This window comes from Globicephala melas, chromosome 5, assembly GCF_963455315.2.
Source record: "Globicephala melas chromosome 5, mGloMel1.2, whole genome shotgun sequence".
NCBI classification, from domain to species: Eukaryota; Metazoa; Chordata; class Mammalia; order Artiodactyla; family Delphinidae; genus Globicephala; species Globicephala melas.
The window spans coordinates 136,401,333-136,425,481 of NC_083318.1; the positions used below are offsets into that span (position 1 = coordinate 136,401,333).

At 43.5% G+C, this 24,149-nt stretch overlaps 1 protein-coding gene across 3 annotated transcripts in view; it reads right to left on the minus strand.

The window, feature by feature from the left end:
- Positions 1-24,149, minus strand: part of RAPGEF2 (Rap guanine nucleotide exchange factor 2) — a 243,974-nt gene that overhangs the window by 141,652 nt on the left and 78,173 nt on the right. For all 3 annotated transcript variants that reach the window (XM_070045623.1, XM_030865726.3, XM_030865725.3), the window contains exons 2-4: positions 22,409-22,479; positions 16,231-16,287; positions 1,235-1,318 (exon numbers count right to left, since the gene is read on the minus strand). In XM_070045623.1, coding sequence (XP_069901724.1) covers positions 1,235-1,318; positions 16,231-16,287; positions 22,409-22,479 — 212 coding nt within the window. The remainder of the gene's footprint in view (positions 1-1,234; positions 1,319-16,230; positions 16,288-22,408; positions 22,480-24,149) is intronic.

The following is a 24,149-nucleotide window of genomic DNA, read 5'->3' on the forward strand; positions in this document are numbered from 1 at the left end:
CCTTAGCTACTGTTCTCTCATCATTTTAGTACCACTACAACTACGACTTCTGTTTACAACTACGACCGGGGCTACTACCATCCTGTAAGTACTGCTACTGCAAGAGCAACAAACAAACAGGCAATGGCTCTTCCCTCCCTCAGGGGGCCATTCTCCAAGCAGAATAATGCTTGCCGAGCTGATCTGGGAGGAGGACGAGAGTGGGGAGGCCTGGGAACCACGCCGGAGGCTTCTCCCATCGGAGACGCCACCTCGGGCCTCCTTCCTGCCATCCGGGCCCATCCTGCACCTCGGCAGACCGATACAAATGACCTCTCCCCGTCTCGCTTACTCTTCTTACAAAAATTTCTAAAACACATTCTTCACATGTCCCTGACCCATTCTGAATGATTTATCAAGAATGTATCTTAATATTTTTATGAGAGAGTTAGGTTATAGAAGGTGGGGAGTGGAGGGGCATAGATTGCTATGCTGTGATAAATTTAGTCAATTTATTTACTCAGTAATTTTAAATAAAGATACTTAATCAGTTAAAATCTTTAAATCTTTAGTCAAAATAAACATACTTAATTGTGAAACACACACAACGAGGGGGAAAAAATCACTCCCGAAACTCAGTGGTTCCAGGGACCCTCAGGAACCCGCACAGGGGCAGCGCGCTGGTGGCACGGGAGCCCTGACCCTCTCTGGCCACAGCTGCTTGGAACTAGGTAACCGCTGCCCCGGCCCCACCAGACTGTGGCCTGAAGATCCGAAGAAAAGACATGGGCACGGCCGTCAAATGGTGCAAGCTTTAGGGACACAGGCCATAAACCAACAGTCAGCACCCAGGAGCCAAAGTCCCAGGGAGAATGTCCCCAGGGGCGACCTAGTCCCTGGTTTCTGTTTCTAGTCCCACGTGGGCCCAGGGAACCCTCTCGGACTCTCTTTAGACGTGTATGAGAGGCAGTTTTCATTCCCTCTGAACACACGAGTCCTCAACTAGCCGGGTACATCCATGTAACATGTCACCAGCACGTCCTTTGTCCTTGCCCTTCGTTAAAGAGGTTGAATCAGTGTTTACAACATAGAAGAGTCCTTTCTTAAGATTTATATACCAACACCCCAAGGTGCTGCCTTGCTTTGTGTCAGCAGAACAGGAAATCCGACGAGAGAGGAATTCGGGAAGAGAACTCATTCTGCAAAAGGGTTTCAAGCTCCACGGAAACTCTACTCCAGAATGTCTATGCGATACCTGCTTCGTGGCAGAAACATGGATTCCTTGATGAACACGGAACCAGAGAGGAGGATGTACCAGCAGGTCCCAATATCATCAGGACTGAAAAGAAAAGATAATAACATCAGATGATTATCTCCAACAAAAAAAATAAAAATCATAACATACAAAGCACACAGTATCCATGTTACTCGTACAATCCTGAAGAACAATGACATGTCACAAAGCACACACCTAAAATACCATCCTTCAACTACTGGAATTAAAAATTATTTTTCACACCTAAATAAGCTAAAGATATTTATCAGCAAACTTCAATGTTTTAAACGTTCATTAGACCTATAGCACCTACCATTCCAAGTTTTGGGTTTTAGTTTCATTTTTTTGAGCTGAAAATACTTTCCCTTGCTTCACAAAACAAAAATACAAAGAGGCAAACAGCGGACCTGAGCTTTCCCACCCTTTGCCCCGTCTCCCAAGCCCCTACATTTCTCCACCACACTCGCTGGCATCTTTCAGAACTTCCTCATGCACACACAGGGATGGACATACATTCTTACCCCTCCACCCTCTCCTTTTTACAGAGAAGATGGCACGCGCTACAGAGCTCTTGCCTCTGTGCTAACACAGAGATCTTTCCATCAGGAGACGGCCGTCTCGTTAGATGTGCCTTATTTGACTTAAGCAAGCCCCCACTGCTGGTCATTTCAGTGGTTTCTCGTGTATGCAGTTATTTTAAAAGAACATGAAAACTGTGATGAGTAAGCTTATAGCTCCAGGAGTAACCTTGACTAGAAAACTAGACCTGCAGCTGCTGAGTCAAAGGGCACAGACACTGTGACTCTGATAAATAGCGTCGCGGTGGTTAGTTAGTAACTTCTGTGCCTACCACCTTCCCACGGCCTTGCAAGTAGAGTCTGTCTATTTATTTAACAAATGTTTAACAATTTCAGGATGAAGTCTGTTCTAGGTGCTTAGGATACTTCAGGAAACAGCAACAAAGATCCCCACCCTCGTGGAACTTGTATTCTGGTGGGACAGTCCCCATAATAGACAATAAATATAACAGATCAGTAAATTATAAATCCATGCTCTGGGAATAAGTTACCGTAGGGCAAGGAAGATAGGGGTGGGGTGTTATAATTTTAAACATATGGTGGACAAGTCTCGTTGAGAAGAGCAGATCTGAACAAAGGAAGCGAGTAGACAATGGCTCTCGAGGGACGAGGATTCTCGGCCAAGGGAAGGGGGATGCGTGCGGAGGCCACAGGCCAGGCAGCTGGGCAGGGTGGCCAGGGGTGCAGTTGAAGCGAGGGCTGAGGGGTGTTCCTTCCCTGAAGCTGTCTATCACACTTCGGGGTTTTTGCCAATCTGCTCGATGAAAACTGTATTTTAGTGTACTTTTTTTGGGCTGCGTTGGGTCTTCTTTGCTGCACCTGGGCTTTGACTAGTTGCGGTGTGCAGGCTTCTCATCGTGGTGGCTCCTCTTGTCGCGGAGCACGGGGTCTAGGCGTGCGGGCTTCAGTAGTTGTGGCACGCAGGCTCAGTAGTTGTGGCTCACAGGCTCAGTAGTTGTGGCTCACGGGCCTAGTTGCTCCGCGGCATGTGGGATCTCCCCGGACCAGGGCTTGAACCCGTGGTCCCCTGCATTGGCAGGTGGATTCTTAACCACTGTGCCACCAGGGAAGCCCTCTTAGTGTTCTTTTATTTTTCTTCTTTATTGTAAAAGCAACTTTTTTCTTATGCTCATGAGGCCTACCTATTTCTTTTTCTGTGAAATCAGTTCATAACTTTTAACCAATTTTCTATAAATCATGAGACTTTTTCTTATCTAGAAGCACTTTATACAAATTAGCATTTTGAAGCCATGAGCTGTGACAACCTTTTCCCCAGTTCGCTGCTTCTGTTTGAACTTTATCCTGATTTTGCCATGTCTTACGTTGTTTTATTTTATAGAGGCAAGTTTATCAAATTTATTAGTCAGGATACAGGCTCAGCTACTATGAAAACAAAGCAGAAAGCCCGACACAGCAGTGGCCGAACAATGGAGGAGCCCATTTCTCTCACACGTGTAGTGACAGCCTGGTGTCGGGAACCCAGGCTCTCTCCCTGTGTGGCTCGCTCACCCCGGCCCGTGGCCTCCATCTCAGACTCTAAGGGGCAGGTCCTAACCCACACCTGTCCGCATTCTAACCACTAGCAGGAGGCACACAGCCTACCCCACCTCTTCTACGAGGACAGCCTGGAAGCTGCAGCCCAGCAAACCACATGTGCGTTGCAAGGCAGTCTTCTGCAACCTATGCCAAACCTTTTTACTCTCTTTTTTCCTTTTGGCACGTGGATTCCAGAAGTTGCCAAAGACCACCAAGTTGAATTTAAAATTCTGAATAATTAAGTTATTTAACACACTAATCAATATCACCTAATCACTTTCATTGCTATCTGCTTCCAGAGCAAATCAGCAGCAAGTCACTGCTTCCTCCCAAGCCCGTTCTTTACCAATTTCACAACTGCTTAGTCCTCAATAGCAAAGCCTCAAGAAAACATGAAGGAAAATATTGTCAAATAGACTTTAGTTCCAACGAAACCATCAAAGTAAAATGATTTCTCAAATGAAAATGCAAAGTACTTCAAAAAATAATTTATACCCCTTTCTCTCTAGTGCTTAGTCATGAGCTTTTGCAATCAACAATCATTCACCTAGGACTTCCCTGGTGGTACAGTGGTTAAGAATCCACCTGCCAATGCAGGGGACATGCGTTCGAGTCCTGATCCGGGAAGATCCCACATGCCGCGGAGCAACGAAGCCCATGCGCCACAACTACTGAGCCCGCATGCCACAACTACTGAAGCCCGCGTGCCTAGAGCCCGTGCTTTGCAAAAAGAGAAGCCACCACAATGAGAAGCCCGCACACCACAACGAAGAGTAGCCCCTGCTCGCCACAACTAGAGGAAGCCCGCGTGCAGAAACAAAGACCCAACACAGCCAAAAATAAATAAATAAATTATAAATAAATAAATTTAAAACAATCATTCACCTAGCTTAGGGGAAAAAAAGTACTTGTCTTCCTTGACATAAGGTCACAGCGTAATTATTCATTCTGATTTCTGTCAAGTAAAAATGTGTTGTCAGATGCAAAAATAGTTTAAATTTTTTTAACAAGTAATAAAACACTGAAATAAAAAGAAGAAAAAAGGAATTATCTTGTAAACTTTTAATCTACTGTTGCACTTACCATGTTCCCTTTATCACCAAAAGATTGGTCAAGAGAAATGAAATCTAGTAGGAAATCAAGGTTGATCACCACTAACTAGGCATGTGAGCAGAGCTGTACAGAGGCTCAGTAAACACCAATGACCAGCCCGTAGTTGTTATTTTATCATGGTAAGAAGCACAATAAATGTCACCATGGTCCAGATGAACTGTGATGCAGAGAACATAACAAACGTTCCCTGGCTTTTTAGTTATTCCACATCTGTCCTTTTTGAAAGTAAAATTACTATGGACAAAATTAACACAATGTTTGTAAACTCAGCTTTCCTGGAGCTGAACAGAAAACACGCGTGAAGTCAAAGGCAACCCATGTCCAAAATGGATAAAACACTTGTGACAGCAAACAGTCTGGCCCCCCGAATACCCACCGATTACCCTACAATTAGGGCTGACTCTTCGTCTCAGGAGAGCCTTGGTAAAGACTTAAGGAAGTGAAGAGAAGAAACTGGTCCCCCATCTCTGTCACTTACTATAATTTCATTTGCCTGTTTCTCTCCCTTTTCCAAAAAATTCAAATCTTAACTCCCAAGAGCTGTGTCTGCTGCTGGAGGCATCTGCAGAGAATGACCATTCGAACGCTGACTGGATCTGGTGAGCGTCTACTACCTGCCATGCCAAATAAAACAGTCACGATGTCTTTATTAGTGAACTGTCTCTTTTAAAGATTCATGTCTTGCAAAAGCAAACGAATTAGAACTAAGAATACAAAAACAATGAGTCTCATTTTAAAGATGCTTTGGAAACAGCTGTAAGCTAGAGAAACACACACCCTCACCTTTCACACCCACACCCCACAGGACTCAGGTTTGGTTTCTGTTCTGAAAATTCCTCGTTGTGAGATAACCATCATAAAATCTGTTTAACTCAGTCTTAATCAGCCAGAAAAGTCTCCTGACCTCATCTGAAACCACTGTGCTATCTCATTTAGCCCGTTCTGTGCTTTCCCCTCTCATGTATAATTACACGTCAGGCAGGCAAGTGTTTCAGCATGAGGCACGACCCTTCCCTTCAAGGTCTGCAAATACGCCCCTTCTCACAGGGCACCTGTCACCTGTGGGGCTCTATAGGTGCCAAGCGACGACTGTTTGTTTTTTAAAAGAAAAGATGAAAAAGAAATTACCTAGCAGTAACAGCATCAAACTTGTCTACACTGAGAGGGGACGCAAAATGAATCCGAGATCTTGCTTGCAGACACACTGGCGATGAAGCTGGCTAACGGAAGACTGATTAGTATAATAATTATTATTGTTCATATTACCTAGGACTAATACTGAGACTTGATTCTGTCTAGTGGTCCTCAAGCTTTAACGTACACATGAGTCCCCTGGAATGCGAAGTAAACATGCATGTTCCCAGGCTCTACCCATCCCGCCAACACCCCAGTACCTGATCAAGGGTGGGAGAACCATCACGATGCCATCTAAACAAACATTCCAGGGGATTCTTATGCGTGGGGGCTTGTCAAGTTGAAAAACCATGAGAAAAACTGCCTAGAACTCAAGCCCCAACTGGAACAAATGGCAGGGGAAAAAAACCCCAAAAAACGACAACTCTGTCAACTGTCGATACAACTAGTTTCATTCGCTAATGGCATTTAAATTTTTCTCAAATAGTTGTTTTATGTTTTAAAACTATGAGCTAAGGAGCTCCATCAAGGGTTGCTGAAATGATAAAAGGTGAATCTTGGAATAACTCTAACTGACCATTTCCAAGTAACTTTAGTCCTATATCACCAGTAACAGGTAGAGGAGAGAAGCCGAAAGATTAAAGGGGTACATCTAGCAAAACAGGACTTGCCAATCTCTCCCATCACCAAAATGAAACTTAGAGATGACCTGCCAGTGTCAGACGGAGCTAAGAACGCCAACGGACAAATGACTGGACTCCAGCACCTCCCCGTGCTACAGCTGGCAAGATGAAGCCCAGAAGTGCGGCCCTCTGCAAAGCTCCTGTTCTGATTTCATCCACAGGGACGAAATGAATCAAGGCAAACGAAACAAAACAAGCGAACAAAATATAAACAGTCCATCATAAAATGATCGATGCGCCGTGCGATCAGAAAGAAGGACCCTGAAGCCATCGAGACCGTCCAGCCCTGCCGCCCATTCTTCCCAGGCTAAACCAAAACGTCACGTGCAGCCTGGGGACGAGAGGAAGAGGCCTACGTAACCTGCTCCCACGCTCTCCCGCCTGCCTTGCCTCTACTCCTCAGCCCAACCCCCCTCCTGGGTGGCACCTGCCCACCTTCTAAGTCACCCCACACCCCGAAGGAACGGCTCCAACACCACTTCCTCAAAAGGTCTTCTCACTTACTGTTTCCCACACTCCAAAATGCGTGTTCAAATTTAGCCTGTTCTGTGCTTTTTCTCTGTCGATTTCTCATCCCTGAGCTTCCTAGGGGTCTCCCTCCACCTGCACGGGGGGCTGCAGCTCGTGGGAACGGAGACCAAGATACACCTCCACTTATAACCCTCAGTTCCTGGACCAGAGGAAGCCCAGCCCCACTAGCCAGCATCTGGAAGCAGCAGTTTGTTGCCGAGCAAAGAGCAAAGGTTTGGGAACACACGTTCTTTCACACCAGCCGTGCGGTCCTGGTGACGTCAGCCCCTGGGGTTCTGGTTCCCCGACCGTAAAACGGGGATATTAGTCCCTCTTCACAACGTCACTCTGATGTAATGACACGGTACGTATCAAGCACCTTGCAGAGCAGGGACATAAAACACTGCTTCTCTTCCTCTCTTTCCCTCCCTCACAACCCACCCTGCAAGGGTCAGCCTACACCTCTACTCTCTGCTCCAAACCCCAGCAGATCCTGGGCTTCAGACTGCGCCCTGCTCAGCCGTCCTCCCCCTTTTCCTCCACATAGGCCTCAAGGCCTTTGAAAAAACCTGCTGTCCCCACTCCTAAAGGGTACCTTCTGCCTAGGAAACTCATCACTCGCCCTTTGAATTCCAGGTTAACGACCACTTCCTCTGAGAAACGTTTCCGTATCTTCCAAATAAAGTGAGTCCCTCTGTCCTGGGTTCCCAGACACTCTGGATTTGCTCACACGAAGCAGAGCGACATCATCGTTTACCTCGGAAGCCTTCTCCCGTTAGCTCTTAAACTCCTCTAGCGCCCCAGTACCCCCAGCAGACACACTAGATATGGCTCGACTGGCACTCAGACATTTTATTAACCAATGTATTAACAGCTGAATAGACACCAACTCAGATATGGTGTTAAAATGACTGAAAGTCAAAGACGTGAGTTTCAATTTACCAGGGACTGGAGAAATGAAGCGAGGCTTAAAGAACGTCCTCGGCAATACCCTAGAGGTGCACAGGGTGGCAGTGTCTCCCCACGAAAGGGCTGCGTGTGCAGCTGCGCGGTCCCCGTTAACGAAGCCGGGGGAGAATGAACACGAGGGACCAAGTCCAAGTTGACAAGGGGGCTGGGGGCTGAAAGGATAGTAAGATAATACATCACAAGAAAACAAATTAAGTCAGCAAAGGCGATTATGCGAGCGCAAAAAAGCAACTTGGGAAAAAGCTACTTTATTCAGTTGTTAATACAACGTGAAAACTTAAGTGGAGCCCAGTTGGCTAAAAGGCTGCGGGGGGGTGGGGGGAAAGGCGGGGGAGGGGCTCTGGGCAAGGGCACACGTGTCCTAGTGGACGCGGAGCTGACCCCCACCTCCTGCCGGCCACAAACCGACACCTAACCCACGTCTCTGCGTGTGTGTTTGCAGGGGGCGGGTGAGTCAGCCAACAGAAACTGAAGGAATGGTCCCCATGCAAGAAAACCCAAACAGTCTGGGACCAGAAATCGGTGCCCAAGGAGGGCGTCGCGGGTACGGGAAGGAGTTCCTCCCGGTGAGCAGATGAGGGGCAGCACGGCACTGGCACGGCACAAGGGCCTGGGGTAGAGAGCACCCTGCGGCGCTGCATATGGGAGACAGCTACGGCGGCAGCAGGGCCCGGAGACGCACGAGGCGGCAACCGCGTGGGAACAACGGCGGGCCATACGGGCGGAAACGCCCAGAAACAGTGGAGAGGACGCCCACTCAGGGAGAGCTGGGGGCACGCAGCCGCGTGTGCCAACACGCGTCAGGACTCGGGGAGTTTTAGAAAGAGAGGCTGCACTCTATTATATATACGACCCAGATGCCACGCCACGTCCAAACGACAAAGCCGGCGGCACCTGGGAGAGATGGGAACGGGATTCTTACCACCCGGGCCTACCGGCTCCACATCTCGAGCTGAGAAGCCAGATGGGCAATAAAACGAGGACCATACAAATTCCACGAAGTAAGTGGAGCCCGCTAGCAGGGAACCCAGAGGGACAGCCCCCCGTGACCACGGCTAGGAGAGCACCCGTCTCTTTCCCTGTATCTGCTGTCCCAGCAGCGTCATCCAACGGAAGGATAAAACCAGAAAACACAAAGTCCGCCTAAATTTCTCCCTCCGCACAACCCCCACCCCATTCTGTGGGCTCCGCTCGGAAGTCTGCTGAAGTTCACGGCCTCGCTCTTGGCCCCCTACACTGTTACTAGACTCCTCTCACCGGCACAGACTTGTACTCTCAAATGTACAGTTATGCCGATAACCAAGCAGGAAGAATTTTACCTGTTGACAATAAATCACCCTCTACCCCTTTCCTGGGAATCCAGCAGTTGATTCAGTAGGACGTGGCGAGGCCCTTGGGACAGAAGCCTGTCCAGCCCTCTTCCCACCCTAACGGCTACTGCAATGGATCCGAGCCGGATTTCCTATGAACGAAGTGTTCCAGGGCTTAAAACAGAAGTCCTAACAATGGCCACCTTCCAAGATGCAGATGGCTTTTCAGATACACAATAACTGTACTCTTTTTCACAAATACATGACATCACTTCTGCTACTGGGTTTATCAAAAAGTTTAATAATTGTTTTTCTTGCTCCTCTGATGGGGCGCTAAGCTTTAAGCTCAAAGACAGAACATGTCTTATGTATTTCTGTACGGCCAACGGCACAAAGTAAGCTCACAAGAAAAGTTAATGCAACATGGCAAGTGTGGGCCCTGACAACACCAGGTCACGGTCAAAAGAAAGGTGAAGTGCACACACCAGCAGGAAGTACTCAGGCATGAAGTGTAGAACGTATGATAGAAAGAGCTCTATGGAGAGTTAAAATGTACATTTCTGAAGTACAGAATAGCAATACTGTACTGTAAAATTATGCACTTCATAATATTTCATCACAAATTCTCACTTATGAAAACAACACATTTTAAAAGTGGAGGGTAACTTTTTGTTCCATTTCCTGAAAGTTCTAAATTGTAAGGAAGTTACTTCACTTTTATCACTTAAAACTCTGAAGGAGAAAAGCTTCATTTTAACATTAAGTTTTTCAGGAAGTTCTTAGCCTCCTCTCAATAAATTAAATAATAATTATAATAAATAATAATAAATAAAAAAATATATATTTATATAATATATATTTATATATATAATATATTATATATAATATATATATTTATATAATAAATATATAAAATAATAAATATAAAAATAATAAAAATAAATAAAGGGGCTAGACCAACAAACAGGATAAATCAGTAACATCAATAAAAACTCCAAGAACTGATGGAAATACTGAGGCTATTTCAGCTTTATTTTGAAAATATTTTATTTTGAAAATATTAAAGTATTTTGAGAATATTTTTGTTTTGAAAAAATTAATATTTTGAAAATATAGGGGGTAAGTGGACATAATTTTTTTAACTGTGATAATTCACTTAACAAGCAGAGGGAACAATATAAAGAACAATAACTAAAGAATTAGTAAAGCCAAAGATTCTATAGACTCACTGTGCAATCTTTCTTAAATTTATAAAATCCATTTTAAAAATGAAATGAGGGAGTGATGTCTTGGGAGTTATGAAGTTACTCAATAAACTTATTTTTGAATGAAAGAAAAAAACTCACTACAGATTACATACATATGGCAATCCATCAGTCAATGATTCAGCTAGACTGAGGGCAGAGGGCTACACCCAAGGGCTCGACAATTTCTCAAATTTAAGACAGCAGCCAAAATGAACTTTTCTGAAAACTACCAATGGGTCACGAAATTAATTCACAAATCTGCATCTTTCAGTTACACACTGCAGTTTCATTTGCACGACAAACCTGTCCCTCTTCTACAGAAAACTGGCACCCGAATTGCTAAAGAGAACTCAGACATCCAGAGACTGACCAAATTCACACCAAATCCGCCCACCCACTGCCAAGGTCCCGGGTGATGGGAATGGCACTACCAGCTCACAAGCACCGTGACCCGCAATGACTAGAAAGCATAGGGAGAGGGCTACATGTTACTATAAACACCTATAGTTAAGAGGAGTTCAGAGGTTTTTATTCACTAAGTAGTTTCACAGAGAATTGATAGGAAGAACCGAACACCTAACCTGCAGTCGGCTGTTTTACCCAGAAGTCAGGCCATAAAGAAGGTCTCTTCCTGCTGATCTAGCAAAGGAATATATTCCTTGAAATAAATGCAAAAAATGACAACAGAGAACAGACAAGATGCAAATGTCTACGCTGGGCACGGCACATGTAAATCTGAACTAAACACAGTCCCTGCCCTGATGGAGTTTACAGACTAAATACATTTGTTAATGTTTTTATTTTACTACTCTTTCACTCACCACAAAAATAAAACATTTTCATTCAAAGACTAACAGTAAATATAAAAATATCACTATTGGCAAGAAAGCTTCAAGTATCGCCATATGTACGTAAAACAATCTTAAGTCTATTTGTGGGTATGCGCATATCCACGCGTGCCTATTTGAATTGTCATACTTACACAGAGCACACGTGTACATCACAACACACCAAGCTCAGGGCTGAGCACCTTTATCCTACAAGTCTGTGCAAAGGCTAAGTCTTTAGAGTGTCATGCCTTCAAGTCAACGAAAACCTCAGGTTTCACCTTTTCCTTATACACACGCACAAGCACAGTAAACTTATGGAAACATGGACACTCCAAATAGTGGTTACATATTGCTGGGGAAGAAAGGAAGGCAGATTTGAAGTATTTTGTCTCCTGAGGGAAAATAAACAAAAAAAGCAAAGCAACCTAGGTAGTAGATAGTGCTTTTGTAAAAATTTTCTTAAAAGACTACGATGTAGATGGCATCCCTGGTGGTGCAGTGGTTAAGAATCCGCCTGCCAATGCAGGGGACATGGGTTCAAGCCCTGGTCCGGGAAGATCCCACATGCCGTGGAGCAACTAAGCCCATGCGCCACAACTACTGAGCCCGTGAGCCACAGCTACTGAGCCCAGGGGCCTAGAGCCCGTGCTCTGCAACAAGAGAAGCCACCGCAATGAGAAGCCCGCGCACTGCAACCAAGAGTAGCCCTCACTTGCTGCAACCGGAGAAAGCCCGCGCGCGGCAACAAAGACCCAACTCAGCCCAAAGTAAATTAAATAAATTAATTAAAAGTAATAAAAATTTTAAAAATTAAAAAAAATTAAAATAAAAAGACTACGATGTAAAAGTAAATAAAAGCTTGGCCACATCCGAAAGGAGAAAGCAGTACAATAACTGGGTATGGGCCAGAGCCCAGGAGAGTTTCCTAAGGACGGAGACACGGCACCTCACCCCGTGTGGGAAACAGGGCGGGACCCAGGGGGTAGGAAGAGCAACACTGCAGGGAGGGCAGCTCTCCCTCCAAGAGGGCAAGGGGACAGGAGCACAGGCAGCTCTGAGCCCAGATGGGCCACTGGAGGAGGAGGGGCACGCGGAGCGGACAGGGCGCGCTGCGGTGGAAACAGGAAACCCAGCCGTGGAGTGAAGAGACCGGTAAGCGCAGGCAGAGGGGCAGCTGGGCCGGAGGTTCGGAGGTTACAGATTTCAGTGAAAATGCCTGAAAAGACTCCACGAGCCTCCGCGCAGCTTCCTCTGAAAAAGGAACAATTTCCTCGCCTGCAATAAGGGGAGATAAACCCCGTAATAAAGTGCTCTGAAAACTCTTCTGGAAACCAAAGCATTCAGTCCGACCCGTGCGTGGCAATCGGGCCCACGGTTCAGGGATACCCGTGTCTAGAGAGCGGCTGTGTGTGCAGGCGTAAAAAAGATATATCTGAATGGTCGAATTTCTGATCTAAAGGTTTTTAGCACTTTACATGTAACTATATATTAAACTGAAATGGTGAGGATGGCTGGCCATTAAAGAGAAAGTAAAGAGAACGAACGCACTTGTTTATCTCCTTTCTTAAATTCTCTAAAATAAGTGCCTCAGGTGAAATGAGTATTATCTCACTTAGTATTTCCAAGCTAGCAAAATACCCAGCATCTAATAGATAGCAAATGAAAGAAAGGCAGAAATTACCTGATGTTCCTGTCCACTGTGTAAAGCTCAACTAATCGTACCTAATTAAATGGGCAAGTCTACACTTTAAAAATTCCGTTTTATCAGAACCACAGCTCTCTCCTGAATCACAATATAATTTTAAAGGGCATACTGTTTGTCATACTGTTCCTGTTAAAACAGTAACACCAGGGGAATTAGAACAGTGCTGTCATCATTCCTTCCTAAAGAAAGTTTAAAGCAGCTAAAACACTGGGAGAACAAAACGTAAATTACCAAAACAGTGAATGGAGTGAGAACGCTGCCCGCGGCTGACATTTCTGTGCGCCGACCATGTGCACCCTGCTCTACCTCCTTCACACCGAGCCCTGCATCTCAGCCTCACGCCAGCCGGAAACACTGAACCCTGTGATCACTGTGTCCCCACTTTACAGGTAATAAAAAGGAGGCACAGAGGTGGATCAGAAGAGTACTGTATTTACCTGGTGAAATTACTGGAATCATAGACTCGGAAGTCACCAGCACGCAAACATAATAAGGAAAATGAATACTCATCTCTTGGTCACAAAACAAAATTCTGAAAGTCTTTGATATTTCAACTGCACTGTTGTTCTCCAGGCTCAAGCACAGACTCATTCCCCCTAAGAGGTCATGACAACAGGTCCCAAAAAAGAGGGGTGGCATTACTAAGTTATTGCAGATTTACATACACCCCAAATACAAGAGTTCTTTAAGTTTCAAAACCGCGCTTACACCGACTGCTCAGAGCAGACAAGTCTGTTCAAGGATCACAGAGGAAAATCCTCCCACTACCCTTCAACACAAGCTTGGTCAAATACTAGGAATCTGACTGAGGGTATCTGCACTTAGTCTCTGAATTTTTGGTCATAGGAAATCATGATCTACCAAATACCCATAGATTCTTCATTGCTTAGGAACACTGCCACCTCATTCTCATTAGTCCAAAACAAACAATTACTACAGTCAACTCTTGCTGCAAACTCCTGAATGCATTCAATTTAGGATTAGCCAAGTCACGGCTTTGCATGATTCGCAGGGCTCCTATTCACCATCTAAACTGACTTTAAAAAGAGAAAGCAAATATGTTTAAAACACTGCAATCTCCCTTCCATTTAAATGAATAATAATTAATAATTGTCAGGAAGCCGGCACAATGTGGGCAGAAGTGCTGGTGGGTTTCAGGGGCCGCCACCACCCCTTGGGGAGGCCACCCCAGGGAGAGATGCAGTCCTCGCGCCTGCATGCACACAGCATCATTTTCTACAGAGGCATGAAGAAGGCTGGGAAATGCTGCTGTGTGGGGGGCAGCTAGGGCTGCAGAGTCACCAGGTCTGGGCACAAGTCCAGATCCCGAGTTGAGCAGTGACACAAGCCTCAGCACCCTCATATCTAAAACGGGGGTGATGAAAGATCTACCTGCAAGACGGCTGCAAGGGAGAATTAAATCAATGCACACAGAGCACGGATTCGAGTGTGTGGGACGGACGAAGGGCTTGTTACACGTTTGCTATTGCCTCATCTTCGACACGGCCCAAACCATGTTTCAGAGGGAAAGGACTAAAATACACGTCAGTAATATTCATCAGAGATTGCCAACCCTGACAGGTGTACACCCGTTAAACGGATAGCTTTTAATTGCTCCTGAAAGAGGACAAATAGTCTTAAGCTATTTACATCATGATTCCTTCAAGGATAAATATGTTAAGGGCATTGGCCCCTGGTGTGAGTTTTCTCATTACCACTTATGTCTGGGTTATTTACTGCTCTTCTCTATTGCATGTATATTCTCTGAAGCCCTAGATGGATATTGACAGCCAAGAACCATCCTGCATCAGATCCACCCATATCTTTTAAAATCCATCCGTGACGGCCCCGTTCCTCCATCTGCCCAAGTTCAAGCACTGTCACCTCAGATGACTGCAATTCTCTCCTAACAGATTTCCCTGCCCGTCCACTCAACCTAATCCACCCTTTGAGGGGATGTGTGGGGCTGGGAGGCAACTGGTCACATCATTTTCCTGCTTGAAAACTGGCCGACTACCTACAGACTAAAAGAGACTTAAGAAAGATAAACAACCAATAAACAACCTGTACCAAAAACAATTTGAGACAAAGAAATTTGATTATTTTCATGATATGAAAATTATTTCTTAAGGTTTGATGATAATATTGTGGTTAAGTGTTTTTTTTTAAGTCTATCTTTTAAAGATAAAAACACATATCAAAACAATGATGGCTGAATTGATATGTCTGGATTTACTTCAAAATAATCCACCGGAGGTGGAGGAAGAGATGAAACATCATTGCTTGTCAGTCGACAACGTGGCAAGGTGAGTCCACGGGGGCCCGTTTTACTACTGTCGCTAATACTGTGAACACCTGTAATTTTCCAGAATAAAATGTAATTGAGGAGGAAAAGCACTTATTTCCAGTCGTCTGAAGAATCGAGGATGACTTTTTCAACAACACATTCACACGCAAGTGTGACTGTGGCCTGCCCCTTCTCCTGACTCCACACACCCCACGCCATGCGCTCTAAACTGGCCGCACTGTTCAACACGTGACACCAGGCCCCTCCCGCTCTGTCCCTGTACACACAGTGCCTCCTGCCAAGAAAGTCCCACGAGACCACCAGACATGCTAGGAGATCCAGGGCAAAGGGCCCCTTCTCCGAGACCCTCCCCTGCACCCCTCCTGTACAAACCTATAGTCTCAGCTATTCTGGTGGGTTAGTTTTCATTGTTGTTGCTTTCCTTTTTTCTATTTCTACCTCCCTCAAAAGATTATAGCCACCCTAAGGGCAGAAGCTGTATTTTATTTATTTCATTAAAGATTCCCTATAATATGCATGGAAAATAGTAATTACTGAGTGAGTGCCTTGAAAAACAGGAAGGAAAGTCAACAGCACAACCGTCATTCACAGCAAGCATTAACAAAACGATATGTCTAGTAAATCAGAGCTTAAGTATCCGTAACACACCAATATTTATCTACTGAATGTTTATCACATTGCTTAAAAAATTAGTTGCCATTTTTTCAAGGAGTACGTTACAGATCTTAAAAGGAACATCAATATGATTTAAAGAAGAAACTTCCCTTTGGAAAGACTCTACACTATTTCTCATTTCATAAAAGTCAAAATACTCCATAATGTGAAATACTATCTCCAGCCACACGTGAGTAACATCTAGATGCTGATGTGAACTTATCAGCAAAGGACTGAAATAGTTCAAATGCTTCACATTTCTAAATTATGCAATAAAAGTTAATGCAAAATTAAGGCAGTGCTGACTTGACAAGGTGCCCCTAGTACTTCTTTGATACTTTAAGGACATCATCTAGCCACTGCATTACACATTGTGCAAAGACAAAGGAAACACCTACTAGTATAAAACTTCATTGGCTTCATGTCTTTCATATCTCACAGTTTCACACATTAACCTGTAAAACAAAAAATAAAGACACGAGTTCATCGTTTGTCATGAAAAAACATACTAATAGTTTAAAAACGTAAATGAGACATTATGTAGAAAATTAACATTACTTTTATGAATTGTCACATTCATTGGCCTCAAGATAAATATTTGTGGTGCCTAGGTTAACAAAATAAAGTGAAATCTGGTAAAGAGATGCTAGAAAAGAAACATTTTGTTAGATGTCAGCTTCACCTAGTTTATTTCATAGGGAACAAAATTGTATGTGTTTTATACTTTGTAAATGACATGCAGACAAATTAATGTTCTCCAAGGTAAACAGAAAATGAGACAGAACCTGAAAATTAGAAAGGAAAACCTACTAACTTAAAAAGTGATAACATAATTCACAGTTTAACATTAATGTTACTTAACAGTATGGAATTTCAGACAAAAGTAGGCTTTTATTAAAGTGTGTATTTTTATGACTAAGGACTAAATGAATGCTTTACAACTTAAAGATTTATTTACTTCAAATGATTCATCCCTGAGGAAAATAAACTATGAAAATGATAGAAAACATGAATAAATGTTTAAATATTCAAAATTACCTCAAGAGCAGCATCTTCAAAAAGCATCTTATTATATTAAGCCCATGTAAAATTTCCCAAAAGTTACAGAAATGCGAAAGAGAAAAGGATTATTTCTTCTTAAGAAGGAACTAGGAAATAGAAAAGGCTGGCTGTAAAAGTGACTGTTTCGGGCTTCCCTGGTGGCACAGTGGTTGAGAGTCCGCCTGCCGATGCAGGGGACATGGGTTCGAGCCCCGGTCCGGGAAGATCCCACATGCCGCAGAGCGGCTGGGCCCGTGAGCCATGGCCGCTAAGCCTGCGCGTCCGGAGCCTGTGCTCTGCAACGGGAGAGGCCACAGCAGTGAGAGGCCCACGTACCGCAAAAAAAAAAAAAAAAAAAAAAAAAAAAAAAAAAGTGACTGTTTCAACAGCAGTGCCATTTTGGTCAGCGGGGCTACCAGTCCCCATCTGTGAAAACACTGGGATCAACACACATCCATCTTTCCGCTGTTTGCACGCTCTTGATTTTTCACTTGAAAACGACCCTCCTGGGTTCTCTTTTGCCTTGAGGCAGCACCCTGCTTCAAAGGCCCCCTCAGCCTCTCAATCCCTTACCCGAAACTTCCACTTAACTCCAGAAGGTAGCATCGAACCTTGAATACACATCATTAAACAAAGTTTTAATAGACTGCATCGTACCAATTCTTCCTAGGAAAGGACGAGAGACACAAGGAATGGGTCTAAAAATACAGGGTGTTTAAATTATGTAACCGACTCTGCCCTGTTTCCTGTTACACCCTTTTCACTGGATCCTGGTCCTTCTACGGTCGACCCTGTGCTCCTGCAGGCTCACCCCTCCCACACCATCATCCGTTTCCCCCTCTCTCCTAAATCGCTTCCTTAATACACAAACACACCTTATGCGGACCGCCCACTGTGTGGGGAAGGAGACATGCTTGGCCCCATATCCGCCTCCAGCTACCATCCATACTCCGCTTTTCCCGCAACAGAAATTCTCCTTTTAGAGCTGTCTACGGGAATACACCGTCTCCATTCTCTCGCCCTCCTCCCTCTCCTCCATCACTGGGTCCCTGAAACTCAACAAAAAGGGGGGTCGGGGGGAGCTGCTGGCGGCCTAGTGTGTAGGACTCCGCGCTTCCACGGACAGGGCCTGGGTTCAATCCCTGGTTGGGGAACTGAGCTCCCACAAGCCGTGCGGCCAAAAAACAAAAACAACTCTGAGAGCTGTCAGCTTCCTCTGTGTTATCTAAATCTTTTCTGACCTTGTATTAATGCCACTTCTCAGCAACACATGATGACTCCCTTTTCCTTACAGCATTTTCTGCTCTAAGTCTCCTGGTTTTCCTCTTATTCGTCATTTTTTCAGTCTCCTTTGGACTCTCTGCCCCTCTCACTCCTCTACCTGACTCGAAATGCATCGCCTCCAGGGGCTGTCCGCCCTCTTCTCCTCTGCACCATGTAACCTCATCCAGTCTATGATTTTTTTTTTTTTTTTTTTTTTTTTTTTTTTGCGGTACGTGGGCCTCTCACTGCTGTGGCCTCTTCCGTTGTGGAGCACAGGCTCCGGACGCGCAGGCTCAGCGGCCATGGCTCACGGGCCCAGCTGCTCCACGGCATGTGGGATCCTCCCGGACAGGGGCACGAACCCGTGTCCCCTGCATTGGCAGGCGGACTCTCAACCACTGCGCCACCAGGGAAGCCCCAGTCTGTGATTTTTAATGTAATCCGTAAGCTGATGCTCCAAAGCCATGCCCCACACCTAACCTCTCACCGTGACACCACGCATCCAAATGCCTACTCGGTGGAATAACCGCTCCATGTTCAAAATGTCCAACAGCTCTTAGATTTCTTCCCCCCAAATCTGCTCTCCCACAGTCAGAACCCAATCGTCTAGGCCAAAACCTTGGAGTCGCCATCCTTGACTCTCCTCCCTCTCCTTCAAATCCCATCTTTCCGCCACGTCCTGTTTCCAAAATCCACCCTCCCAGGCAGACCACGTTCACCACCTGCCGGTGAAAACCCAGTCTCAGCCACCATCCCACTGTCATCTCCTACCAGGACCACACAGGTAGATTCTGAGTCCGTTCTGCACACCTGTTGTCCATTCTCCAGACATGACGTCACATCACCTCGCACCTGCTCTTTTTAAAATTTATTTACTTATTTATTTATCTATCTATTTATGTTGGCTGCATAGGGTCTTAGTCACAGCACGCGGGATCTTTCTTCCTTGCGGTGTGCGGGCTTCTATGTCACACCTGCTCTTAATCTCCACTGCCTTTACATGAAAATCCAAACTCCTATCCTTGAATACGCAGCCCTGCGCTGCTGACTACACTTAGCATCCTATAGTTACTCTCCCACGGCCCCTGCCTGTTCCCACCGTGGGCATCGGGGGCCCAAAGGCACTGCAGGGCTCTCCGCACAGCTGAGCCAACCCAAGTGTTCCCTCCTTTCAGCCACAAAGTCAAAGCAGCCGAGCGTCCATTCTTACCATGTCCGACATGCTCACATCTAAATCCTGTCTGCCCCACTAGGAACAGCAGGGGCTTGGTCTAGCTCACTGCTGTTTCTTCATGGCCTGCCTGGATGTCTAGCAGGTAGTAGGACTGCAATGGATAACTGCTGACTGCATAAAAGAACTAACCTAGCGCCACGAGAAAATCACGATAAAATTGTCTATAGGACAATGTTCTAAATAAATGGAAACAGTACCAAAATGCTTTTTTTTCTTTAAACATTGTTAAGGAATGTTTCATCAAAAGCATACTGATCTTCCCTGAATTCCTAAAGAACATACTAGCCAGATTTTAGTTGTTCCTTAAGGTCTAAAACTGCCTGTATAATAATAATTACGCTCATCCATAATGCTAAAGAATATACATGTATACAAACTCACATACATATAACCATATATATGTTATACTGTATATAGGTAGTGTACATATATATACATGTATACACACATACATATAACCATATATATTATACTATATATATGTAGTATGTATATATGTATACACATATAACCATATATGTTATACTATATATATGTAGTGTGTATATATATGTATACACGCACAACCATATATATGTTATACTATATATACGTAGTGTGTATGTATATGTACACACATAACCATATATGTTATACTGTATATATGTAGTGTGTATATATGTACACACACATAACCATATATAAGTTATAGTATATATACATATGTAGTGTGTATATATATGTATATACACATATAACCATATGTTATACTATATATGTAGTGTGTGTATATACATATACACACAACATATATATACTATATATATAGTGTGTATATATGTATACACACACATAACCACACATATGTTATACTATATATATGTAGTATGTATACACGTATAAACACACACACACACATAACTCAGCAGTCTCTTGCTTCCCGCACTGAGTGGCCCCAGTCACTCTGCTCTTTACAGATTCTTGGCCTCCACTCCCACTGGACCTTCCTCCTCCCCTCTGCAAATATGCTGCTTCTGACCCACCTGTATGAAGGGAGTAAACCTTAGAAAAATAATGCTGTGTGGAAAAGACGTACAGTATGTCAGTGAGGACCTGGAAACCTTTCCATTGTATAGAGTGTGTGATCTTACAGCAACACAGCCAATTAACTGCACGTCACCAACTGCTCAGGATCAACGCACTGCTTGCATACGGACAGCCCCACGGTGCACAAAGTGAGGCTCCCACAGTGGAAAGCCTCCCCTCCTTCCTAGGAGACCAGTGTTCCACTGCCCAGCACTCAATAAACAGACCTGGACAACCCTGAGGAAGAGCTTTTTTTTTTTGCTAAAATTGGATAACTGTATTGTGTGGAAGTCTTAACTCTTCTCTATTAATCCCAGGGGTAAAATTTTATTTATAAAATTCAAAGGAAATAACTTCTCTAAATTAAGACAAGACGTACTTTTCCCAGAAAGGGTAGTTATTACAAAGCAGTTTATCCAAGTCATCGAGTTTATCTGTGCTTCTTTTCTTGCTATTAATTCATTCTGCTATCCTGATCTTCTTCTACAAAAGGACTCAAGTTAGTTGATGTCTTGCATAAATATGAGAAACAAACGACTTTTTGACACAAGCAGAACAAGAGACACATCTTAAAGGTGACTCCTTGTAAGTTCATGCCAACAAAGTTGAATAGTCTCCAAAATAGACTTCTTTAAGGTCTGAGTCTGCTAAGCTACACTGTTGAAGTTGTCAGTTGTTTCTAACCAAAATTTACTTGTGAAATAGCAGAAAATGGTTAGTGGGTGTACGGGGCTTTATTGTATTACCTCTACTTTCGTAATCTTAAAAATATTCATAAGATGTATTAAAATTTTCCTTTTTCTATTGCACCAAATTACTATTACCTAAGTAATTTTATAACTACATATACTATAGACACACATTATATAATTGATATATCTGAATATTATTGAAATATTATCCATGTGTAGTCATATGCATATGGCAATGTGACATTTATATTTTCATATTAATTAATTCATTTGCGTTTGCAGGTTAACTGCATTCAATTAAACAGACAATTGGCACTATAATTTTTTCCTAGGATAGCTGTCATCAAAAAACATAAAATGAAATTTACATACTTTAGAAATTATCCTTGCTTTAATTTGAGCCATCTTCCAAATTCCCAATGGTTTTGCTCTTTCTAATAAAACTTTAATTTAAATCATTTTCATTACAAATTCAATTTTAGAAGTATTCAATCCTCTTGACACTTTTTTCAATTAACAACTAAATATGAAATTGACATGCTCACAAATTAACTAGTGTTTAAAGAGTAAAGGGGAAATACACAGAAAACGTATTCCTTTCATAATTAAAAACTGCTGGTATCAAAAGTAGCTGGAGACAACAAAACTTTCCCATAACGTCCTAGTTGGCGTTTATATGTAATGCATCTTCCTAAGGTCCTTTATTTTCTATTCCAGTTAATCACTGGATTATACAAGATGTTTCTGATCTTTTAATGTAAGCCCAGATAACCATAAATAAGGTTGCTGTATCACTGCACAAGAGAAGTGGTAAGATTTTTATATGAATGGACTATATAAAAAACAACTATGGTATAAACTGAATTTCCCAGAAAAGGGCAGTCAACTTAATGCAATAAATATGTTATATATAAAGACCTAGAACATACTAAAACAGTGAACTGAATCATTCTTGGAACAGTTAAACACATTCTGGTTTCTTATGTAGCTGAGCGCTAGGAAGCAGATTTTTATTTGCCAGGATGGCAAATAATGCTCCTTCGGTGTATTCACCAAGTGGTGTTTATTACTTCAGGTGGGGAGGGCAGGGAGAGGGACGGGAAGCAGAGAGGTGATCACTACGGCAGAAACGTCGGAAATTATTATATGGATGTAAAACTTACAAGGCCAGATGAGGCAGAGCTTTCACAAGTAAGTCATCTTTAATCCTACTTCTAAACAATAATAAATAATCACATAAAATCCAAGCATGCTACTGTTATTCATATTAAAATGCCTTACCTAAGCTGGTGCTCCCTCAGGTTGGATAAGGCTTCCATACCATGCAAATAGGAATACACGATTTCCAGATCCTGTTTGAAAAAGAGGACAGAAATTATTAAACTTGTCGGGAAAAGGGGCTTCTAAAATAAGGCATTATATTAACAGACCAAATTTAAAATAGCTTTTTTTTTAAATACAAGCGTTTAGACATCAAAAATTACATTATTCAGAGAAATGCTGGACTGCACAAAATGTCATGCGTCACAACTGCCTTTGGGATACATAGAAAGGCCATTAAAATATAAACTAAATTGGCTCAAATTTACAAAAATAAATTCCTCATAAATTGTTATCACCTATTTCCCAGCTTTTACATCAAAATATCAAATGTAAAGTTTTAATTTTAAAGTATAAATATTTACCACTTCCATCATTAAATGATTTTCGTAGTCAATATAAAATTAATGCATGTTATTTCATGCCTACACTTAAAAATGAGCATGAATTCAATTGTTTTCTATTCTTACCAAATGACATTTCTTATAGGCAGAAATATTTAAATTTGAATATTCTCTTTTAGAAAAAGAGACATGCCTTGCTTTTCCAGATCATATTACAATACATAGAAAAAAGATTCATAGTTATTCATGAACGTTTAGAACAGGTCAAAATTCAAAATCCTGTTTATATTCATTTATATGCAAGCCAGCAGGGAATTAGTATTTTTTTTTAAATTAAGGTATAGTTGATGTACAATATTATATAAGTTTTGGATGTACAAAAGTTAGTATTTTAAGACTCCAATGAGGGGGCATCCCTGGTGGCGCAGTGGTTAAGAATCTGCCTGCCAATGCAGGGGACATGGGTTCAAGCCCTGGTCCGGGAAGATCCCACATGCCACGGAGCAACGAAGCCCGTGAGCCACAACTACTGAGCCTGCGCTCTAGAACCCACGAGCCACAACTACTGAGCCCGAGTGCCACAACTACTGAAGCCCACGCGCCTAGAGCCTGTGTTCCGAAACAAGAGAAGCCACCGCAGTGAGAAGCCCGCGCACCACAAGGAAGAGTAGTCCCCGCCCGCCGCAAATGGAGAAAGTCCACGAGCTGGAACAAAGACCCAATGCAGCCAAATATTAAAAAAAACAAACTTAAAAAGAAAGACTCCAGTGAGTATCTAGCAGTTTCTGATCTCAAGAATACAAATCTACATTTACTCTTCCCCCAAATCTTAGCCAAAATGTAAAACAAATGTATTTTAAGAACTTTGTAAAATTACCCTTTTAAAATAATAGCTCTACTGAGATATAATTCACACATGATTTTCTTTTCTTTTTTTCTTGCAGGGGGCCACAGCCGCACTGTGCACAGGACCCAATCCAGGAAGTGGGCATGACCCTCCCTGGCCCCTGGCTCCACCCGGGCTGCCCCCTCCTCCTAGAGATGAGCCGCTGTGAGTGGGCCCAGCGCTGCCGGACTCGCCAGAACTCAAGATTTATCACTTGTGAATAATTCCGTGGTTTGTGTTCGTCCATCACCACCGTAATTCCTGAACATTTTTACCACCCAAAAGACAACCCCGCACCCTGTAGCATTCACTCCCCATCCTCCCTTCCCCCAGCTCCTGGCAACTGTTAATCTGCTTTGTGTCTATGGATTTGCCTACGCTGGACATTTCGTGTAAATGGAATCTCACAAGGGAAACACATGACCTTTTGTGACCGCCTTCTTTCTCCTGGCCTAATAGCTTCAGGGTTCAT